Consider the following 22,607-nt stretch of genomic DNA (forward strand, 5'->3'; position numbering starts at 1 on the left):
TACTCCCACGTCTCTCACTGCAAGGAGCCAAAGGAGGCCTGCAAAGACAAATTGAAATAAGATCTAGAGTCTCAGCGTAATACTAAAACGTTCAGGATACAATTGAAAATCATCCATCCTACCAAGAACCAGGAAAACTAATTTAAATGAGAAAAGACAATAGATGCTAAAACCAAAAAGATGTTGAAATTACCTGACAAGGATTTTAATGCAGCAATCTTTAAAGTGATTCAGCTTGCAATTGAAACGTGAAAAAATAGAATTCTCAACAAAGAAATAGAAGGTATAAAGAACCAGATGGAGATTTTTAAACAAAATACAATAGCCAAAATTTGCTGGGCGCAGTGGCTCACCTGTAGTCCTAGCACTTTGGGAGGCCGAGGTGGGTGGATCACCTGAGGTCAGGAATTCAAAACCAGCCTGGCCATCATGGTAAAACCCCATCTTTAAAATTAATTAATTAATTAATTAAATTTAATAAATAAATAAATAATAAAATAAAAAATATAATAGTCAAAAATTTAATAAGTATACTGAACAGCAGAATGGAGAGGGCAGAAGAAAAATGAATGAACTTGAAGATAAAACATTAGAAATTACCCAATCTGAACAACAGAGAAAATGTACTGAAAAATAAAAATGAACAAATTATCAGGGACTTGTGGGACTGTTTTTAGAAGTTTTAATATTTGTACCATCAGAGTTCCAGGGGAGAAGAAAGATGATATGGTTGAAAAGGTATTCAAAGAAATGATAGCTTAAAATCCCCCAACTTGGCAAAGGACATATTCAAGAAGAACCCAAGAAGTTCAGCACATTCTAAACAGGAAAACCCAAAGAAATCCATTCCAACCTACATTATAAATTTCTGACAACTAAATACAAAAACATAAAAAATTTTTTTTTTTTTTTTTTTTTTTTTTTTTTTTTTTTTTTTTGGGACGGAGTTTCACTCTTGTTACCCAGGCTGGAGTGCAATGGCACGATCTCGGCTCACCGCAACCTCCGCCTCCTGGGTTCAGGCAATTCTCCTGCCTCAGCCTCCTGAGTAGCTGGGATTACAGGCACGCGCCACCATGCCCAGCTAATTTTTTGTATTTTTAGTAGAGACGGGGTTTCACCACGTTGACCAGGATGGTCTCGATCTCTTGACCTCGTGATCCACCCGCCTCGGCCTCCCAAAGTGCTGGGATTACAGGCTTGAGCCACTGCGCCCGGCCTAAATACAAAATCTTGACAACAGTGAGGACACCTTACCTATTGGGGAAAGACAGCAGATTTGTCATCAGAAACCATGGAATTTAGAAGGAAGTAGCGTATTTTTAAAGTGCTGAACGGAAAGAACTGTCAACTCAGAATTCTAGACTCAGCATATAACTGTCCTGTCAAGGTTGAAAGTTGACAGTTATACATTCAGACTGCACATCTGTATTCACATTACAAGGATCCAAAGCAAAGACAGAATAAAGGAAATAATAGAGCTTATTTCTCACATGCTTCTCACTTGATAAGAAAGTCAAAAATTTTTTTTCCTAGTGACAGCTTTTTCTTCCCTCACTATGTACCCATTTGCAGTAACTGGATTCCATAGCCATAGTAGATACAAGTATACTGGTAAAGTGAGTATCTGACATTTTCAGTCTCAGTAAGTGGGAGACGGGCAAGAAAAAGGGGTAACGAAGTGAAGAATGGACATGGCCAGCCCTCATGTTCACAAAGAACCATAAATTAATGTTGTCTCTAAATGAGATTATACAGTGTTACAGTGTCATTGACAAGAATGAAATATGACATTTCTTACGTTTTAAAAGTCATGTATAAAAATTTAGTATGCCTAATAGTTTTTGTAAACTTGGTTTTGTCATCAAAATAATTTTTTAAAAATGTATTTTGAGATCTCTATAAAATGGAATAGGCTTGTCTCCCTGTGAGATGTTCTGCAGATTGCTGTTCCCAGCCATGTCTTTATCTCTGTAGTTAAAGGTGCCAAGTTAGAGGTGCCATTAGCAAATACTGAGAGCTTGTTCCATGCCATATACTGTTCTGGATGCTGGTGAAAAAGTCGTGTCCCCTACCTCCAGGAAAAAATCCTAGAAGGAACTATGAACTGCAAAGCAGTAATTACAAGTGTTAGGGGTGTTATGAAAAGGAAAGTATAAAGTGTTGTGGGAATATATACCAAGATTTATTTAACCCATTCATTCTGTGGTCAGGAAAGTCCTCTGTGAAGAAGCGATTCTAGCCATTGTTGCTTTGGTGGATCTTTTGGGTGTTTTGTTTTTGTTTTTGTTTTGTTTTTTTGAGACAGAGTCTAGCTCTGTTGTCCAGGCTGGAGTGCAGTGGTGCAATCTTGGCTCACTGGAACCTCTGCTTCCTGGGTTCAGATGATTCTCCTGCCTCAGCCTTTCAGGTAGCTGGGACTACAGATGCTTGCCATCACACCTGGCTAATTTTTGTATTTTTAGTAGCGACACCATTTCACCATGTTGGCCAGGCTGGTCTCAAACTTCTGCCCTCAAGTGATCTGCCCATCTCAGCCTCCCAAAGTGCTGATATTACAGGCGTGAGCCACCATACCAGGCCTAGCTTTGTTTTTATGTGGAACAAATTATTGTTCCTTGTAATAGCATGAATATCTTAGTGAGAAGCTGGAAGAGACAACCACTGGAAACTGTTAGCTAGATGTGATTTTAAATTGGGATTCTCTACTTGGAAAAGGGTGATAACGCAGTATGTCATCAAGCTTTGGTCTTTACCAGTAGTCTGAACAGACTTTTAGTTAGATACCATTTATACTACATATATTAGCTCTGTGAGCTTAGGAAGGTCATTTAATTATTTTGAGCCTTAGTTTACTTATCTATAAAATGGATCTAAGGATAACTTGCAGGGTTGTTACTATTCTAAGACATGATTCCACACTTCAAGGAGCACTTAGTTCAGTAAGGTGTGAGACAGACATATTGACAAGTAATTGAAAAAAAAAAAAGAAATATGAGATGGCAGTGGTATAGATGGAAGAGTGAGAAGTAGTGTATAAAGGAATGCTCTACTCTGCCTAAAAATGGACTCAGGAAGGCTTTACAAAGAAGCTAGTATTCAAACTGGGCCTTGAAGGATGCATAGAGAAGGGACATGGCAAATATGAAACAGCTTGATGCATTTGGGAAACTGCAATTTGTTTACAATAATTAGACCAGAAATACAGGCAAATGACAGAAGAAACTACAGAGGGCCCGGTGCGGTGGCTCACACCTGTAATCCCAGCACTTTGGGAGGCTGAGGCGAGCGGATTCACTTGAAGTCAGGAGTTGGAGACCAGCCTGGCCAACATGGTAAAAACCCATGTCTACTAAAAATACAAAAATTAGCCGGGCATGGTGGCTCACACCTGTAATCCCAGCTACTTGGGAGGCTGAGGCAGAAGAATCACTTGAACCTGGGAGGTGGAGGTTGTAGTGAGCCAATATTGAGCCACTGCACTCAGGCTGGGTGACAGAGCAAGACCCTGTCTCAAAAAAAAAAAGGAAGAAACTAGAAAGGTAGATAGATTGTAGATGACAGAGGGCTTATATTGTTTGCTACCCTGAAGCTTTTGGACTTCATTCTGAAAGTGACTCACAGGTACTGAAGGGTATTCATCAGATTTGCTGGTGGTGGGGGTGTGTTAAACTGGTATTAGGAAGATGCCTTAATCTGTTGCATTTGAGTAAGGCAGTGCGGAGGGATTGAAAAAGAGGTGACATTATAAAGAGACTTAGTAAAACCAACAGGACCTAGACCAAAAGCTAGTCCAAAACCAACAGGCCATTGGACTATCCAGAAAGAAAGAGTAGGCCGGGCGTGGTAGCTCACGCCTATAATCCCAGCACTTTGGGAGGCCAAGGCGGGTGGATCACGAGTTCAAGAGATCGAGACCATCCTGGTCAACAAGGTGAAACCCCGTCTCTACTAAAAATACAAAAATTAGCTGGGCATGGTGGTGCACACCTGTAGTCCCCGCTACTCGGGAGGCTGAGGCAGGAGAATTGCTTGAACCCAGGAGGCAGAGGTTGCGGTGAGCCGAGATCACGCCATTGCCCTCCAGCCTGGGTAACAAGAGCGAAACTCCGTCTCAAAAAAAAAAAAAAAAAAAGAAAGAAAGAAAGAGTAAATAGCAGTTCCCAGGGTTGCAGGCTTGGTAGACTGAAGTGGTTGTTGGCTGTGTGCATCACAGTATTAATACAAACAAGATGGAAGAAGATGTAAGAGAGGTAGACACTGAATTACGTTTTCTGTGCTTGGTTTGACTTCTTCAGTATCTAATTATTCAGAGAAAAAGCACTCTAACAATTAACAGGGTAAGTTCCTCTACTTGTTTATTTAGAAAAATGCATTTGTCTTGAGTATAGATTTCACAGAGGTTGATAGGGGTACATCACAGACTGAATAATAAGTTATGAGGGCCATAGAGTATAGTTCTGTTCATTCTGCGGTTGTCATTAAGGAAAGAGCTAAAGAAAACATTGCAGCTATAACCATGTTGATATACTTAAAGTTCTGAAAACATTTAGTGTGACTATAATGTTAATGATAAAGAATTTTAATTTTAGTATTTTAATGTTTTTGGAGTTTTTTAGTGCAATTTTGACTTTGCATTAGTGTGTACGATTTATAACTAAATTTTATTTTCCTGAAAATAATATTAAGATGAATATTCAACCTGAAATAAAACTTACATACAAAATTTTAAATAAATGTTATATTTATTCACTATTTTTTCTTCTGTTCTAGTTACTATCTTTGGAAATGAAGAAAATGGTAAGGCACTTTTCGTTTCAATTTAAGTTAAACGATTAATGATATTTTAATTGGAACATTTCATTTAGTGATGAAGACGTGTGTTTTTGTTTTTTAAAAATAAAATCTCTATCTTCAAATTTTAGTAATTAAAAGGAGTAATGAGGTTGTTTCCAGAACAAGACATTCCATATATTCTCATTTGGTGTTTTTTGTGTAAATTTAAGTACCCATTATTTTGTACAGCATCTAATACCCAAATTTCTTTGTGTATATTTATATAAATATTTCTGCCTCGTATGTTCTTCAAAACTTTTTTAGATTTTTAATATGACTTCTGGCTACATTGAGGAGACAATTCAGCTTTCATGATGTCAGAATTTTATAGATGGTTCTAATTTATGCATTTGTTAAAATTGCACTTTACAATGCACAGATAGTTAGTAAAATAACCAGACTGTAAATTTGTAAATTGTATAACAACTAAGTCAAAAAGATAGTGCCTAGAGGGAAAAATCATTTCTCAAAATTTCACTGAGACGAAAGCAAATTTCATAAATCTGTTTTAAACAAAATTTAATTGGACATACAAAACTCCAGAGGATTTCTAAAATACTTGAACAGAAATTATTAATAAATAGTAATTATTGTTACTGGAGATTAGGCATTAAGTATGTAAATCTTAAATTACCTTTACATTTAATTTCTCAGTAACAGAATAAACAGACTCAATCTTGATCAGCTTATTTTCTTTCTATAAATCAAAAATGTTCCCTGTATGTTGGAAGCACAGATACAGAAAGAAAATTTCAGAAGCTCTTATAAAAGAACTTTTAACTTATATCATTATCTCTTGGGGCTATTTTTACTGTGTTTCTCAAAGAGTCTTTCAATACAGTTTTTTGTTGTTTGTTTGTTTTTAAATTCAGTTATAGATGATTTTGAACTTTTAAACACCGAGTTTGGTATTATAGGTTTCAGGGTTTTTTTTTCAGCTTTGATTTAATTTTCTCAGTTAACTAAGATTTTACTTTCTATATTACTTGTAACCAGTGGTTTAATAGCATGTATATTTAACCAGAAGTTTGCCTATTAATAATCACATTGATTTGAATTTAGTGAAAAGCATTGTTTTCTGTTATTCTTTGCTCATTATAATTTAATAACACCACCATCTTTTACGTACTTACTATATTCTAGGTCTGTGTTAAGAGCTTTATTTTATCTGTTTTTTAACTGAGAATGTATTTTTCAGCAAAACCATTTTGTTTTGTTCTCATGAAGAAAATTAATATCCTAAAAATATATTAAATGTTTTTAAAACTATGAAGAGCATTTTATTTTTACATTTAAAGTTTCTCAAGGTTACCATCTACCTCAAAGTTATACAATAGTGTATAGATGAGGAATAATAAGTTTGATTTAATATGGGGTCTATGCAAAAATACTTATAAAGGAAGTAAACAAAATGAAGATATTGCAGGATTGAGAAATGGTCTCAGTGTTATCGTAACAGTAGGAGACTAAGTTATTGCACACTTTTCCAAAGGAAAAACAAATGAAGCAATTATTTTTCTGTTTCTGTGAGATGGAGTCTCACTCGGTCTCCCCAGCTGGAGTGCGGTAGCGTGATCTCAGCTAACTGCAACATCTGCTTCCTAGGTTTAGGTGATCCTCCCACCTCAGCCGACCAAGCAGCTGAGATTACGAGTGGGCACTACCATGCCTAGCTAATTTTTTGTATTAGTAGAGGTGAAGTTTTACCATGTTGGCCAGGTTGGTCTTGAACTCCTGACCTCAAGTGATCCGCCCACCTCAGCCTCCCAAAGTGCTCAGATTACAGGCATGAACCACCGCACCCAGCCGAAGCAATGATATTGAGTCCTTTGGGTACACCATGGGGTTCAACCTGGAGAGAACTGACAGGATAGAGAAAGCAGATTTTGAGAAACCGGTTTTTAATGTGTATGACAATGTTAATGGAAACAAAGAGCACATTTGAAAATAGATGGAAGTTATGGTTAGGATTTTATCTTGGCATCAGATAATGGCTTAGATGGTTTAAGATGATGGTTTAAAACATTGAGGAAACTATAATTTTAGGTAGGACATAGTGAAAAGAACCATAGATTTTTGTCAAACAGATACAGGTTTGAATTCTGGCTTCATCATTTAGTAACTAAGTGACATTGGGCAAAGTATTAAATTCTCTGAGCCTCATTGTTTACATCTGTAAACTGGAATGATACCTTAGAAGACTTACTGTGAGGGTTAGAAATAAGGCATACATTATATGCCTTCTAGTTGACTTTCAGTACATAGAAGTGGTGATTTGAGTACCTATAAATATAAAAATCACCATGTAAATATGGTGACTGGGTAGTCCCACAGTTTTACTAAGATGCATTGGTCATGAGGTTGTAATTATTTCTTAGGAATTTCACAGCCAAGAGGGAAAAGAAACTATGAGCAACATGTTTTACACCAACCATTGAGATGGATTGGAAGCGAGGAGACCAATTGGCTTTTGCAGCAATCCAAAGGATATAGGCAACAATTTATGAACTATGCATGGGCAGTGAAAATAATGATAAAGAGTTCACTTGGAGAGAAATTTTAGGAGCTAGAATTAGTACTATTTGTACTGATTAGCTGTGAAATATAAGGAGTCATTTCAGGCCTGGGTTTCTGCATTGGTCCACTGTGTGACAGGGGTTTCTGTTCTCTGAGATCGGGCATGAACCAATACAATTTCAAAAGAAAAGGATGGGTTGCAACAGGGTTTGTCAACTATTACTATTATTTTATTGAAAAGAACAAGCATTTTTAAAACCAAAAACATAAGGGAAAATAAACCTCAGGCAAAGGAAGGACAGTACTTCAAACCAAATACATGTTAGCTTTTACAAAAGCTTCATTACATTGTTCTTGGCCTTTCTTTTATTTCAGTGCAGACCAGTGAACGTTGTCACAGACACATTGTCACTTCTTAAACTTGAAAACCACTGATACAGGGGTTGCACAAAAAGGACCAAATTTTGGAGAAAATAATTAAAATGCCTGGATAAGACTAGTAATAATAATCGGTATTTATTAAGGATTTATTGTGTGCCAGGCATTCTTCTAAGTATTTTGCATGTGTTAGCTCATCAGTATTAAGCAACTAACTTTACTGAAATAAGTGCTTTAATTGAAATGTAACCAAATTATTTGGAGAGTGTACAGTATGAAGGAGTAATGAATTCTGAAAGTAACAGAAAAGACCTTTGTGGAAGTAGTAGCATTTTATCTGAACTTTAAAAATGAGTACAATTTCAGACTTGTCCGTGTTTGTTATCTTCAATGGGTTTATGGTGTTGCATTACAAACTGAAAAAGAATTTAAGCATCCAGTAGATAGTTCTTGCTTTTTAAAGAAATCTTGCTTCTTAAAGAAACTACCGCTTCTTTCAAATAGAAAATCTATAGAATACAACAAAAAGCTTAAAATTTTATCAGTGACTTAATATTTGGAGATAGAAATGTTGAAATGTTACATTAATCTACTTAGGAAACTGTTGTGTTAGATATTCAAAATGGCCAAAATTCTTTCTTGTTAGCCTGTATTGACCAGGGGAATTAAATTTAGGGTACTTTTTCTAAACAATACAGGGAATGGGTTATTCAGATGTATTCATTATTTATGGTGATTGTAACTTATTTACTTTCAGTTGGTAGTTCCTTGGATTTAATGTTCATAGTAATAAATACTGTTTTCAGTAATTTTAAGTCATTTAAAATGACCTTTTGGAGAACTTGAAATACAGTGAGTGAAGAAAGTGTTCCAGCTTAAATTTAACTTCAGCAATTCAATACAACCAAATCTCATCTTAAATCTCATCTAATCTTATAAACCAGGCTGATAATCCTTAAATATAGGAACAGAATATTTCTTCATATCTAGTGATGTTTCCTCTTGCAGGTAAAGTTAATATATTTGATGTTTCAATACATTTTAATTTAATCGTTTATTGGATTCGGCCTCCTGGCCCAATTATTGTGTTTTAATGTAATGCTTTTTCCTGTGTTCACTTGGATTCAACGAACTGTTATTTGTTTTTATTTACCAGGAAAGACCGTTGTTTACCTTGTGGCTTTCCATCTGTTCTTTGTTATGTTTGTATGGTCCTATTGGATGACAATTTTCACATCTCCCGCTTCCCCCTCCAAAGAGGTAAATTTGATGTTGGTAAATTACCAAATGTTTTAACTGATTATGGAATTTTTTTCCCTTGTGTTACCTTTGTTAAAACTTTACATAATGCATGTGTTCTGTTTCCATTCATGAAACTACTTGGTTACTCTGTACTGTGAATGTGAGTCATCAGCCAGTTCTCAGATACAGTCCACTAGCACAGTGTAGAGAAAGTTGAGTGGTATAGAAAACCTTATTACTTTTCTGCCATTCTATGTTTTCTTAAAGACATACTTTATATTACTGGAATAAAAAGTATTAAGGGACAGAATTGAGTTAGGAAAGTAGAGTTTGTTTTTAGAAACTCTCAACATTTATATTTTTAGGCATGAACAGATATGCTGCAATTAAAAAAGTTTTGTGATGGAAACAAATTGTCTAAGCTATTGTTGCTACACTTTAATATGACTAGTGTTTCTTCTAATTGGAGGTTCCATTTGCAAAATAATATAGGTAAACATTTATGTGGAGTAAGTTTTATGATCAGTATGTCTCTCTTACCTTGCCATAGCTGACTGAATTCTTCCTTCACCGAAAATTTCATAAAGCAAGATGGTTAAGAATATATCCTTTAGAGTTAGAATTGTTTCAGTTTGATTTTTTGCTCTAACAATTTAATCTCTCCAAGCTTCTTTACTGGGTCCACTTCTTTTCAAAAAGTGGAGCTAACAATTGTGCCTGTCTCTGTAGGATGTTTGTAAAGATTGTGAGATTTTTTCAGTTAAAGCTTTTATTTATTTATTTATTTGATGGAAATTCACTCTTGTCACCCAGGCTGGAGTGCAATGGCACGATCTTGGCTCACTGCAACCTCCACCTCCCAGGTTCAAGCGATTCTACTGCCTCAGCCTCTTAAGCAGCTAGGATTACAGGTGCATACCACCAGGCCTGGCTAATTTTTGTAGTTTTAGTAGAGACAGGATTTTCCCATGTTGGTCAGGCTGGTCTTGAACTCCTGGCCTCAGGTGATCCACCCTCCTTAGCCTCCAAAGTGTTGGGATTACAGGCGTGAGCCTCCGCGCCTGGCCTAAGCTTTTAAAATAGTAGTATACCTGCCACATTGTTAGGACTCAAATATTAGATGATCGTGATGATGTAATTATTTCTCTTTGTGTTAAATTTATAAAAATCGTAGACCATACATTTAAAAATAGTATCAACTCCTATTTAACTTTGCAGTGAAGAGCAGAAAGTATGCATATGTGTACACACCTGTGTAACCACCACCCAAGTCAAGAACAGAACATTACCAGAACCCCATCAACCCCCTGATGCTTCCTTTCAGTCATCCACTTCATAAGAAGCCACTCTCTTGCTTTCTAACAGCATAGATTAGCTTTGCCTGTTTTTTTGTACTAAATATAAATGGAGTTTTGTAGTTTTATACTAGTGTGTGTATGTGTGTAATCATATGTGTGTGTGTATGTGTATGTGTGGCTTTTTTCATTAACATTCTGTTTGTAAGATTCATTTGTGTTACATGTAGTTGCAGATCATTCATTCTCATTATTGTTAGTATTCAGTTGTAGTATGTAACACTATTTATTTATTGGGTCTACTGTTGATGAGCATGTGGGTAGCCTCCAGCTTAGAGCTGTTACAAACAGGGCTGCTGTAAACATCGCAGTGCATGTCTCTCGGATAATTATATATGTAGTCTTTTGGGTAGATGCCTAGGAGTAGAACTATCGTACATACATTTAACATTAGCAGGTAACCGTACAGTCTTTTGCCTGCTTTTTCTACTAGATGCTTTTGTTTTAAAAGGTAAAGTAAACTATAAATCATACTTAAGTATTGCTTCAAATATATTCATCAGGCATTTGGTACTAATTAGTCAACCCTTAAAGTTATATTACAAGCTGTCATCCATTGCTTAATCTTGAAATTGAAAAGGACTTAATTTTATTTTATCAATTACTAGTAGTGACTATTGAAAACATAACGTGTAAAAAGTAAATAATTCTCATTACAGGAAATAAATACAATAAGAAAAATAATCAGTAGTACTTTTCAGAAGCAATATAATGTGGAGGCTAAGAATGCAGGCCAGGCGTGGTGGCTCATGCCTATAATCCAGCATCTTGGAAGGCTGAGGCAGGCAGATCGCTTTAGCCCCCAACTTTGACATCAGCCTTGGCAATGTAGAAAACCCCATCTCTACAAAGAATACAAAAATTAGCTGGGTGTGGTGGCATGCACTTGTAGTTCCAGCTACTCCAGAGGCTGAGGTAGGAAGATCACTGAGCCCAGGAAGCTTAAGCCTCCAATGAGCCATGATCACACCATTGCGTTCCAGCCTGGGCAGCAGAGTGAGACCCTGTCTCAAACAACAACAGTACCAGAGATTCTGGACTAAACAACAACAGCAATACCACACAGAGTCTGGACTAAAACTGCCAAGATTCAGCTTGTACCTCTGCAGCCTACTAGCTGTGTTAGCTGTGTTACTTTGGAAACTTTCCTTAGTTGATCCCTCCTCTGTAAGGTGAGGGTGATATTAGTACTCACCTCATAGGATAACTATAAGAATTGAGCAAATTAATAATCTGTGTGATTAATAGTGTATAATTAATATATGGAATTAATAGTGTATATAAAGGGCTCAGAATACTTAGCACATAATAAGTACCATCAAAATGTTATATATATATATTTTTGGTGGCGGCTCTAGCATATTGCATCCATTAGCATTCAGCCCAGAGCTTAAGCCTTTACATCCACTTCCCTTTCATTCTCCCTTACTCCTATAAGTTAATCTGACGCCCAAGCCTGTATCCAGTGACGTTGCTATGGCATGCTCCATTTGCCCTGTCATAGAATTTATCATCTGGTATTGTAATTGCCTGTTTACTAATATGCATCACATTATTAAATTGTAAATTTTGTGAGGGCAGAGATATTTCCGTTGCATTTTTCACTATATCCCTTCCACACTATCCGGCACATAGTAGATTTTCAGTAACTGTTAAATGAATTAATTATTAAATCATCATGGGCCAGCTAAGCTAAGCTCTAGGAACAACCAAGAACAGGAATTTAAGATTCTCTTTGTCACTGAGCTTACAGTGTGCTGACTGAGGTAGCCCTGTATAAGCAATTATAAAGCAGTGAGGTTGGTGTTAATGTAATACCAAGCTTGCAGCTTTATTAGGAGGATCTGTCAGCTCAGAGGTTGATGCTGATGTAATACCAAGCTCACAGCTTTTATTAGGAGGATTCTGTCAGCTCAGAGGTTAGAGCAATGCTTGGGGAGCTAGGTCTATGGGAATTGATTGGGTCTAAAAAGCAAAAATGGGCTGGGCATGGTAGCTCACATCTGTAATCCCAACACTTTGGGAGGCTAAGGTGGGTGGATCACCTGAGGTCAGGAGTTCAAGGCCAGCCTGACCAACATGGTGAAACCCCATCTCTACTGAAAATACAAAGTTAGCCAGGTGTGGTGGCGTGCGCCTGTAATCCCAACTGCTTGGGAGGCTGAGGCGGGAGAATTGCTTGAACCTGAGAGGCAGAGGATACCGTGAGCCAAGATCACACCGTTGCATTCCAGACTGGGCAACAAGAGGGAAACTCTGTCTTAATAATAATAACAAAAAGCAAAAACTATAAGTCTTTAAGGAAGTTAAGTTGTAAATACAAGTGGGGTGTCTTTTGTTCATTGTTTCAATCAAGTACTTCTTGGCAACCCACTGGATGTCAGATTGTGCTAGGCTAAAAGGTAAAGACAGACAGTAAACAAAATAATTGTAAACTGTGATAAATTTAGAAAAAGAACAGGATAACGTGATAGAGTATAACAAAATAAAAGCTACTTGAGGGGAGAAAAAGCTACTTGAGATAGTGTAGTCAAATAAATCTCCAAGGAAGTGGCATTTAAGCTGAGATCTTCAAAGTATCTCTTCCACTAAGCTTTTTGAAGGAAAACTCTTTGTTGTTTATTTCTGTATCCCCATTACCTAGAATCAGACCTTGAATATAACAGGCAGATTGATAAAGACTTGAATGAAGGAAGGGTGAGGAGGATGCAGCATGTGAATAGCTGATAGGCATCTCCCATCACCAAGTGTCATCTTTTCTAAAAGAAAATACAGTCTCATCACTTCTCTGACTACAATCCTACGGAGTTTGCCAATTAGCTATAAGATAAAGCTCATGTTCGTTTGCATGGTACACCAAGTCCCTTCATGAACTAAAATCTTGCTAACTTAATCTTCACTGTTTCTTCATGGAACTCTATACTCAGGCAGTGTATTGAGCTGAATATACTGAATAATTTTCACATCCTTGTGCTTTCTGTATGCTGCTCCTTTTGCCAAGATTTTCTTTTCTTTATCTTTCTGGAAGATTCCCATTTATCTTTCAAAACTTAGGTACACTGCCTTCAAAAAACTTCCTTTGCTATCTCTCACTACATCCCAAGGGAGCTTTTATCATACCTTGTAATATATTATTAATGTTGTACTTTATGCTGATTTATGTTTCGTAATTCTTTATTTATATGGCTTTCTTACTAGACTATAGAAATATACTTTTTCAAGGCAAGGATTGTTTTTAATTCATCTTTGGATCTCTGAAATCCGGGACAGCACCTCACTCTAAATTGGCATTTAATATATATTTAAGTAGAACTGTCTGAACACTGAATTTAAGATAATAATAGAATTTCATACTTTTAATTCTGTTCACTAGTTTTGAATGGAAAGACAAACTTCTAGTACTAATTCAAATTTTACAATCTATTTGAATTTTTGTTTTGTTCCATTCCTCATGTAAAATTCCGATGTCTCTTGAAATTTTCATTTGGTTTAAGCTTTTCATAATTGTATAACCTTCATTTGTAAGGAAAAGTAATGATGTTGAGTAGCAGTGGAGAGGCCTAAGGCCTGGGATACTACTGCAGACTTAGGAATAGGACAGCCCAGGGAAATATGTTGAACTTTTTTTTTTTTTTTTGAGATGGAGTCTTGCTCTGTCGCCCAGGCTGGGGTGCAGTGGTGCAATCTCAACTCTGCCTCCCAAGTTCAAGTGATTCTCTTGCCTCATCCTCCTGAGTAGCTGGGATTACAGGCACGCACCACCACGCCCAGCTAATTTTTGTATTTGTAGTAGAGACAGGGTTTCACCATGCTGGTCAGGCTGGTCTTGAACTCCTGACCTTGTGATCTACCTGCCTCGGCCTCCCAAAGTACTGGGATTACAGGCATGAGCCACCTTGCCCAGCCAATATGTTGAAATTTTATAAGGAATCTGCAAAATTTGGTCAGAACATCTTCTATTCAAACATATTTAACATGTTACCATGTGATTTTATACTCTACTATGAATATGCAAGAGACACATAATGTCAGGAAAGAACTTCCTAACGAATTAAAATTCTCTTAAAAGAGAACATGCCATCTTGCAAAATTGAAAAATATTTCTCTGAAAGTATTCAAGAGGAGCCCAATCTGTCAGAAATGTCTGAAGGTCCCTGCTTTTGATGGAAGGTTAGATAAGGGACCTTCATTGTCTTTAAGACTTTTTCATCGTTAAGATTATGTGAGTCTTACCTGACTTCTTACTGTCCTGTTCACCTGTCCATGTTGCTTCTTGTCCCCCATAAGTAATTTGGGGGTTTCTTGTGCCATCACAATATGATTGTAGAAGCCGAGCTAGGTAATCTAAACAGACTCTTCTATTTCCTAAAGTTTGATGTTTTAGTTAGGTTAGAGTAATAATCTGTAAAAAGCAAAAGCATTTATTTTAAATTGTAATGTAAATTTTCCTCTGAAAATGCACCAGAGTAGAACACGGAAGACACCTGTATTTTACTGTTGGCTCTGCCAGTAGTTCTGCAGTCTTAGAAAATTGCCTAAGTCTCTTAGAATCACAGTTTCTTCAACTCAGAGCTCTCTCTACTATGCCAAGTTGTTGCCTTGTTTATAGCAGAATACCACGTTATTAAGCTAATACTATTAGCAATGATGGGGCAGCAAGAGACATTTTGGTATTTGAGCTAGCAACTAGACCAAACACTCCTTAAACATGAAAAGTCATGATTCCTTAGGGCTTTTTAAGCAGAACGCTTAAAAAGTAAATAAAAATAAAAAAAAACGCAACAAGTAAATAAAAATTGAGGAATAGTGTTATTAAAATGTAAAACACAATGAAGAGCAAGTCTCAAGCAGTTCTTAGTTTAAAAAAAAAGTCTGTGAAATAAAGACTGATAGAAATTTGCAGTTCCTGGTAACATGAAATTGAGGTCTAAAACTTAGGATCCTTGAGATGTTGGGATGACATATGAAAAGAACAATTAAACAAGTACTCTGAAGGAAAAATGCTATTAAGAGAAATGAACCAGAGGCTGGCCGCACATGGGAACAAACACTTAGAAATGAAAACAAGAAATGGCACTATAAAGGAATCTCTCCTGGAAAAAAGGCGGCTATGCTTACCTTGACAATCCTTGATAATTCTGGTGAAAGTAGTCCTATGGATTACCTTTTTAAAAGCTAAAAATGTTTTTTAAAAAAAAGACTCATTGAGTTTCTTGAGACATTTGGCTAAAAATTGGTAGGATCCATGCCTGTGATTTAGCCTGTCACCCAAAACAAGTAAAACTTTGGACATTCTTCCAAAAATTAAAAATCTCTTGACAGCAACTTTTAAACAACTAAAATTTTTACTAATGGAGACTACATATTAAGCCTTTCTTGTGTAGAAATGTAATTTTATTTGTGAAAGACAAAGATGCAAAAATATTTAATTCATGTTCTTTGCCATCTGGTGAGGAGGGCAGATTTTTTTTTTTTTTTTCCTGAGACGGAGTTTTGCTCTTGTTGCCCAGGCTGGAGTACAATGGTGCAATCTCAGGTCACTGCAACCTCCACCTCCTGGGTTCAAGTGATTCTTCTGCCTCAGCCTCCTGAGTAGTTGGGACTACAGGTATGCGCCACCATGCCTGGCTAATGTTTTTGTATTTTTATAGAGATGGGGTTTCTTCATGTTGGTCAGGCTGGTCTCGAACTCCCTACCTCATGTGATCTGCTCACCTCAGCCTCCCAAAGTGCTGGGATTACAGGCATGAGCCACCACACCCGGCCCAAATATTTTTTAATATGCCAAAGGTATGTAGTTTTGTTAAAATATACTTGATTTATCTACTTGCTAGTTAAGAAGTTTGAAGACAAGTTTTGCCTTTGTAAAATATTTTTTGGTTTTCTTTTTCTGTTCTAGATAAAACTTTTTCTGAGCATGATAATGAACATCATGGAAGTTAAAAAGTTTAATGGTTCTCTTTCCTTTTATAGTTCTATTTATCCAATTCTGAAAAGGAACGTTATGAAAAAGAATTCAGCCAAGAAAGACAACAAGACATTTTGAGAAGAGCAGCAAGAGCTTTACCTATCTATACCACATCAGCTTCAAAAAGTAAGAATAAGAAATCTTAAGCTTCCATTTTCAAATGATTTTTAAAAATATGTTTATTTCTGCCTGGATATATTTGCATGGTTTGACTATTAAATGGATACTGTTATTGCCATAAATAATAACTAGCAACAAGACTTTCCTGTTTACTGTGGTATTTCAGATGCAGAAATAGATAAATATATAAATAAATCAATATAAATTTTTAAGGGGCTCACTTTAATAGGAATCTCTTCTGTACTTGTTTTTCTCCCCCAACTCAACTTTCATGGCTAAAATTTTTAATTATTATTCTTAGTAAACTGTCATTTGGAAGTCTGAATTTGAGTATTGTGTGTCATCACTGAGTAGTAAAAAAAAAATTCAAGAATGTGCTAAAAAATAGGGAACAGTAAAAGACATACATAGGAAGAAACTTGTTCAGATGTAGAAGGCTAATATTCTGAGAGTCAGGCCGTGAGCTCAGGTTTGTCTAGTTCTAAAGCCCTTGGTGTTTCCTCTGTACTAACGCCTCCATTGAGATCCAGGACCATAACAACAGCTTCCTGTTCCTAGCTTGTAATCTTATGATATCGAGGAGAATATGAGTGACTAGTCATTTAAATACAGGAAATGGCTTTATTTTGTTTATTTATTTTTAATTTTTTGGTTTTTAGGCAATTGTTTTAAATTATATATTATATACCTCATTAATTGATTTAAATACCAGGTAATGATTGCAGCTTGACAGTTATTCTGTTTAAATGCGTGAACTCATTTGGACTTCACAACAACCTTATGAAGTGTACACTATAGTTTCCATTTTACAGATGAGGAAACTAAGGCACAGTGAGGTTAAGTAACTTGTTCAAAGTCATATAGCTAGTATAAAAAAACAACAGGTGTTTAAGTCCAGGTAGTCTGCCTCTTCAACCCACTAAGCTTCTAAACTCCAACACAAAATTACCTTTGTGTAACTATGTACAAATTGTGACTCAAGAAAATTTAAAGTGTCTAAAAGATTTTAGGAGGGGATATTTGACTGACCGCCCTTTTTGCATAACTGATACAGTATAGAATGAAAACATGGATTACAGATCAAACCCCAGCTTTTCAAACCTTACTAATGCAGTGCAAGTCACGTAAACTTTCTAAGCACTAACTTCCTCATTTTAAGATAAGGATAATAATATTTACATGACTGGGTTAGTGGAAATATTAAATGAGACAATATATGTAAAGTACTTAGCATAGCTCTTTGTGTAGCAGGAGTGGCGGGGAACAAACCTCAAACACTGAACTGAGGAAGGAAGTGTTTTTTTTTATTCAGCCAGGAGCTGCAGGAGGCTACCACCTTATTTACTGAGCTCTCCAAGTTGCACCTTTTTCCCCCTTTTATAGGCTTACAATGCTAAAGGGGAAACTGAGGTGGAACTATGTTATTGTCCATTTGCTGGACATCTGACCTTAAAATCTTTTGGCTTCATTGATTTGCTAATTCATATGCAGCACAAGTGGGAACCAGCAAGGGAGTGGGGCTTACAGAGACAAGACAAAAGTAACAAGCTGTTTATTGGCAGAAGGGTTTCCAGGAGGGAGCCTGGTTTGTGGAGACGTGGAGGGCGTAAACCACTGATGGGCTCTAGCTGGCAGAGATAGCATTTATTTGCAGCTTTTTCAAGGTTAACAGATAGCAGAGAGCTGGGGACTATTTTTAGTTATTTTCCCAGCTCTTTGGTATTTTATTTTATTTTTTCCTTCTTTGCCCCCCTTCCCATCTGGAAAAGAGGGGAGGGAGGAGGTGAAATTGAAGGAGGCGAGAGAGTCTCCCCTCTCATTTGCATTTAATAATACATTTTCCAGTAATTTTTTTTTTTTTTATGTGCTGTTATTTTAGGCGTGATCGAGATGGAGTCTTGCTCTGTCGTCGCGCAGGCTTGAGTACAATGGTGCAGTCTTAGCTCACTGCAACTTCTGCCTCCAGGATTCAAACAGTCTCCTGCCTCAGCCTCCTGAGTAGCTGGGATTACAGACACATGCTACCACACCCGGCTAATTTTTGTATTTTTAGTAGAGATGGGTTTCACCATGTTGGCCAGGCTGGTCTCAAATTTCTAGCCTCAAGTGATCTGCCCTCCTCAGCTTCCCAAAGTGCTGGGATTACAGGCGTGAGCCACCATGCCTGGCCTAGTATTTTATTTTCCCTTGATTATAGATCTTTTAGGTGGTCTGTATCTAGGGCCTTACTTCCTTCTAGTGAATTCCAGGTAGCAGCTTTCATTCTCCCTAGACTTTTTGTCATTTTGCCTTCTTGAAACACTTTCCTCTTGTGTTTTTCTGTAGTATTATACTTCAGCTTTTGTATCCTGGCATGATTGTTGTTCTTCTTTCCACATTTGTTTTCTCCTATGTCTTAACTTCACAAAGGTGCCTGACCCCATTTTTTCTGTACTGTCCTTTCAACTGTTATTTTTAGCCGTGGAATTCTAACACCACCATGTGGTGATCATTTGCTTATTGTGCCTGAGTGACACAGCGACACTCCATCTCGAAAAAAAAAAAATTCTCTTTCTCCCTGATAGACATGTCTCACTAACTTGCGTCTTTCAATTTCATTTTTCTCATATGTTTCTAAAATTACAATTCCCCAATGTTTCCTTCCCTGCTATCTATACTATCAATGTCTAATACACTGTTTATTTTGTTGACTTATTTATTACTCTCCATCTCTTCCTGTGAAATGAAAGGTCCTTGAAAGCATAAGCAATATCTGGCACCTAGCAGGTGTTCCGTACATTTTAAATGAACATATGTATTGGGCAACAGTAGTATATATTAGGATTTAGTAGAAAACATTTCAGAGTTTTTATTCAAAAATAAATTCACAATTTTACTGTTTATCTGGAGTAGGGATGGCAGATAAAAAGTGGTGGGTTTTTTTTGTTTTTTAATAAAGCTATTTCAGAATTTCAAAAACAGAATCCCACAGGATACCTTAAAGTCTAAATTTTGAAATACCCTAGGCATTGTGGCATAATTAAAAAAAAACACTGGACTTGGGACTTATTAAATCTTGAGTTCTGGTCTAATTCTGCTCCTCACCCTGCTGTTTGACCTTGTACAAGTCATTTATTTGCCCTGCATCTACTTTTCATCTAAAAATTGCTGGACAAATCATATTCTGATATTCTCTTTTATCTCTTGACATTTTGATTTGAGAAGCTCTCTAGTATAATACATTTTGATATTGTTTTAAAATTATTAGTTGTCAATTACCGATTACCCAGAAGTTGTTTATTTAAAAAAACAAAACAAAAAAACAAGTTTTGGCTGGGTGCAGTGGCTCACGCCTGTAATCCCAGCACTTTGGGCGTCCAAGGCAGATGGATCACCAGAGGTCGGGAGTTGGAGACCAGCCTGACCAACATGAAGAAACCCCATCTCTATTAAAAATACAAAATTAGCCATGTGTGGTGGCACATGCCTGTAATTCCAGCTACTCAGGAGGCTGAGGCAAGAGAATCACTTGAACCCAGGAAGTGGTGGTTGTGGTGAACCAAGATTGCACGCCATTTCACTCCAGCCTGGGTAATGAGAGAAACTCTGTCTCAAAAAAAGAAAAAGCAAGTTTTAATGTCAAATTTGTTAAGTTTGTACATCGTTCAACATCTTCCTTTTACTTCTTTCACACAGCTATCAGATATTGTGAAAAATGTCAGCTGATTAAACCTGATCGGGCGCATCACTGCTCAGCATGTGACACGTAAGTGTTACTCACATGTATGCTTAATTATTTATCTAGTCATGGAAATCAGTCATGGGAGAGTACAAGGGGAAGGAACATTTTATATGCTTTACACTCGAGAAGGACACTTCATCCTCTCCCATTATTTGCTGTGCATACAGGGCAGACAAAAATATTGACAAAAGCTGGAATATACTCACAAGTTATCTTTGCTAACAGTTCCTATACCAGTTAATAGAATTTTCTTGAGCTTTATGCTGTCTTCCTTGTGCTTAATATAATATTGATGAACAAGTATTAATAAACCCCTTGAGAAAGATAACTTTATTTTTTGGATTAAAAAGGCCATGATGACAGTTTTATTTTTATTATTGATGTTGATATTAAAACCTAAAAAAAACCCACCATGGCAGTTTCATTGTTGTTTTCAATTACCATCGGTGACTTCCCAGAAAAATTTGAAAAAATTCGGTCTTTGAGCACATGTAAGGAGATAGTATGTTGAAGGGAAAGATCGCTAATTTGGGAATCCAGCTAATCCTTGACTTTTAGTAACACAAGTTACTTAACTTTCCGAGTATTAGATTACTCATTTTATTATGTTATTTGAGATAATCTGTGGTCTAACTTCATATAAATATAAAACACATAGCCAGGTGAGGTGGCTCACCCCTGTCATCCCAGCACTTTGAGAGGCTGGAGTTCAAGACCAGCCTGCTCAATATGGTGAAACCCCATCTCCACTAATAATACAAAAAAAAAAAAAACCAGTTGAGCGTAATGGTGCACACCTGTAGTCCCAGCTACTTGGGAGGCTGAGGCAGAAGAATTGCTTGAACCCAGGAAACAGAGGTTGCAGTGAGCTGAGATCATGCCACAGCACTCCAGCCTGGGTGACAGAGCAAGACTTCATCTCAAAAAAAAAAAAAGAACACATATTCTAGTAGGGAGGCAAATCTGGGGTTTGATTTTTTTTTTTTTATTCTTATTACAGAATATAGTAGTGCTTATGCATGGGATAAAATTTTATAGAGCATGTGGAAAAAAACATCTTCAAGCCCATCAGTGTTAATATTTTGGCCTATTTCCTTCTGAACTTTTGTTTTTATGATTTGCATATGTTTAAAATAACAGGGGCCATCTGTATTGCATGTTATCTCCTTCAGCTAATTTGTTAGCTGGACCTGTCATATACCAAGTACTATGCACCTGATAGGAATTTTGTTTTTCAGGACAGGGTCTCACTATGTCAGCCAGGCTAGTCTCAAACTCCTGACTTCAAATGATTCTACTGCCTCAGCCTCCCAAAGTGCTGGGACTATAGCATGAGCCACTGTGCCCAGCCCAGATCTAAATATTAAAGTATCACTTGATGTGGCCTAAGGCAGCTGAATATGTTCAGCTGAATTCCCAGTATAAAAATTAATGACTTTTTACCTATGAACATTGTGTGGAAGTATCAGAAATTATCACTAACCTAGTTTCTGGGTTGATTCTTTTAAGATACAGTTGTAAAGGGAAAATTTTAAGTCAAATAAAAGAAAATTATGAGAAGTTAGAATTAGAAGAATTTTTCTGCATGGATTTTCTTATGCTTGTTTGTTTCCTAGATGTGTTCTTAAGATGGATCATCATTGTCCTTGGTATGTATTAAAAAATAGAAGAAATTGCATAAGGGGGTAGGAAAGAGAATTTAGAGTAACTCCAGTATTCCTAAATTTTGAAGTCCAGTTTACTCATAGATATTAAGAATAAGCTCTTTATATATATGCATATATTTGTATGTACACATTTATATTAAATGGTTTCCATTAAAAATGCCTGCTGATGTTAATCCAAATAACACTGTATTAAGAATTAACATTAAAATTCCACATTCCTTATAGAATTTATTAAATGTACATATTCACAGTTAAGACACCACTCTCAACTTCCCAAATGACCCATTTCTAGGCAGTAATGATTAAGTTTTCTGATTTGTCTTTTTTTGTGTTTCTTTGATTTGTTTTATTTTATTTTGGAAACAGGGCCTCTGGTTGCCCAGGCTAGAGTACAGTGGCATGATCTTGGCTCGCTGCATCCTCGATCTTCTGGGCTCAGGTGATTTTCTCACCTCAGTCTCAAGTAGCTGGGACTGCAGGCATGCACCACCATGCCTGGCTAATTTTTTTTTTTTTTTTGAGTCGAAGTTTCGCTCTTGTTACCCAGGCTGGAGTGCAATGGCGCGATCTCGGCTCACCGCAACCTCCGCCTCCTGGGTTCAGGCAATTCTCCTGCCTCAGCCTCCTGAGTAGCTGGGATTACAGGCACGCGCCACCATGCCCAGCTAATGTTTTTGTGTTTTTAGTAGAGACGGGTTTCACCATGTTGACCAGGATGGTCTCGATCTCTTGACCTCGTGATCCACCCGCCTCGGCCTCCCAAAGTGCTGGGATTACAGGCGTGAGCCACCACGCCCAGCCCT

The 22,607-nt window shown here is 36.9% G+C and overlaps 1 protein-coding gene across 18 annotated transcripts in view; it reads left to right on the top strand.

Annotated features, from left to right (window-relative positions):
• The window catches only part of ZDHHC20 (zinc finger DHHC-type palmitoyltransferase 20), an 84,693-nt gene that overhangs the window by 35,194 nt on the left and 26,892 nt on the right, over window positions 1-22,607 (top strand). For all 18 annotated transcript variants that reach the window (XR_004263404.1, XR_004263402.1, XR_004263403.1 and 15 more), the window contains exons 2-6: window positions 4,774-4,800; window positions 8,888-8,991; window positions 16,302-16,422; window positions 20,092-20,161; window positions 21,754-21,786. Coding sequence is in view for 11 of the 18 variants with exons in the window: in XM_032260102.1 (XP_032115993.1) it covers window positions 4,774-4,800; window positions 8,888-8,991; window positions 16,302-16,422; window positions 20,092-20,161; window positions 21,754-21,786 (355 nt within the window). In the remaining 7 variants the exon portion in view is untranslated. The remainder of the gene's footprint in view (window positions 1-4,773; window positions 4,801-8,887; window positions 8,992-16,301; window positions 16,423-20,091; window positions 20,162-21,753; window positions 21,787-22,607) is intronic.

The sequence above is a fragment of the Sapajus apella genome, unplaced genomic scaffold (genome assembly GCF_009761245.1).
Source record: "Sapajus apella isolate SASKATOON/1434 unplaced genomic scaffold, GSC_monkey_1.0 scaffold114, whole genome shotgun sequence".
Taxonomy (NCBI): domain Eukaryota; kingdom Metazoa; phylum Chordata; class Mammalia; order Primates; family Cebidae; genus Sapajus; species Sapajus apella.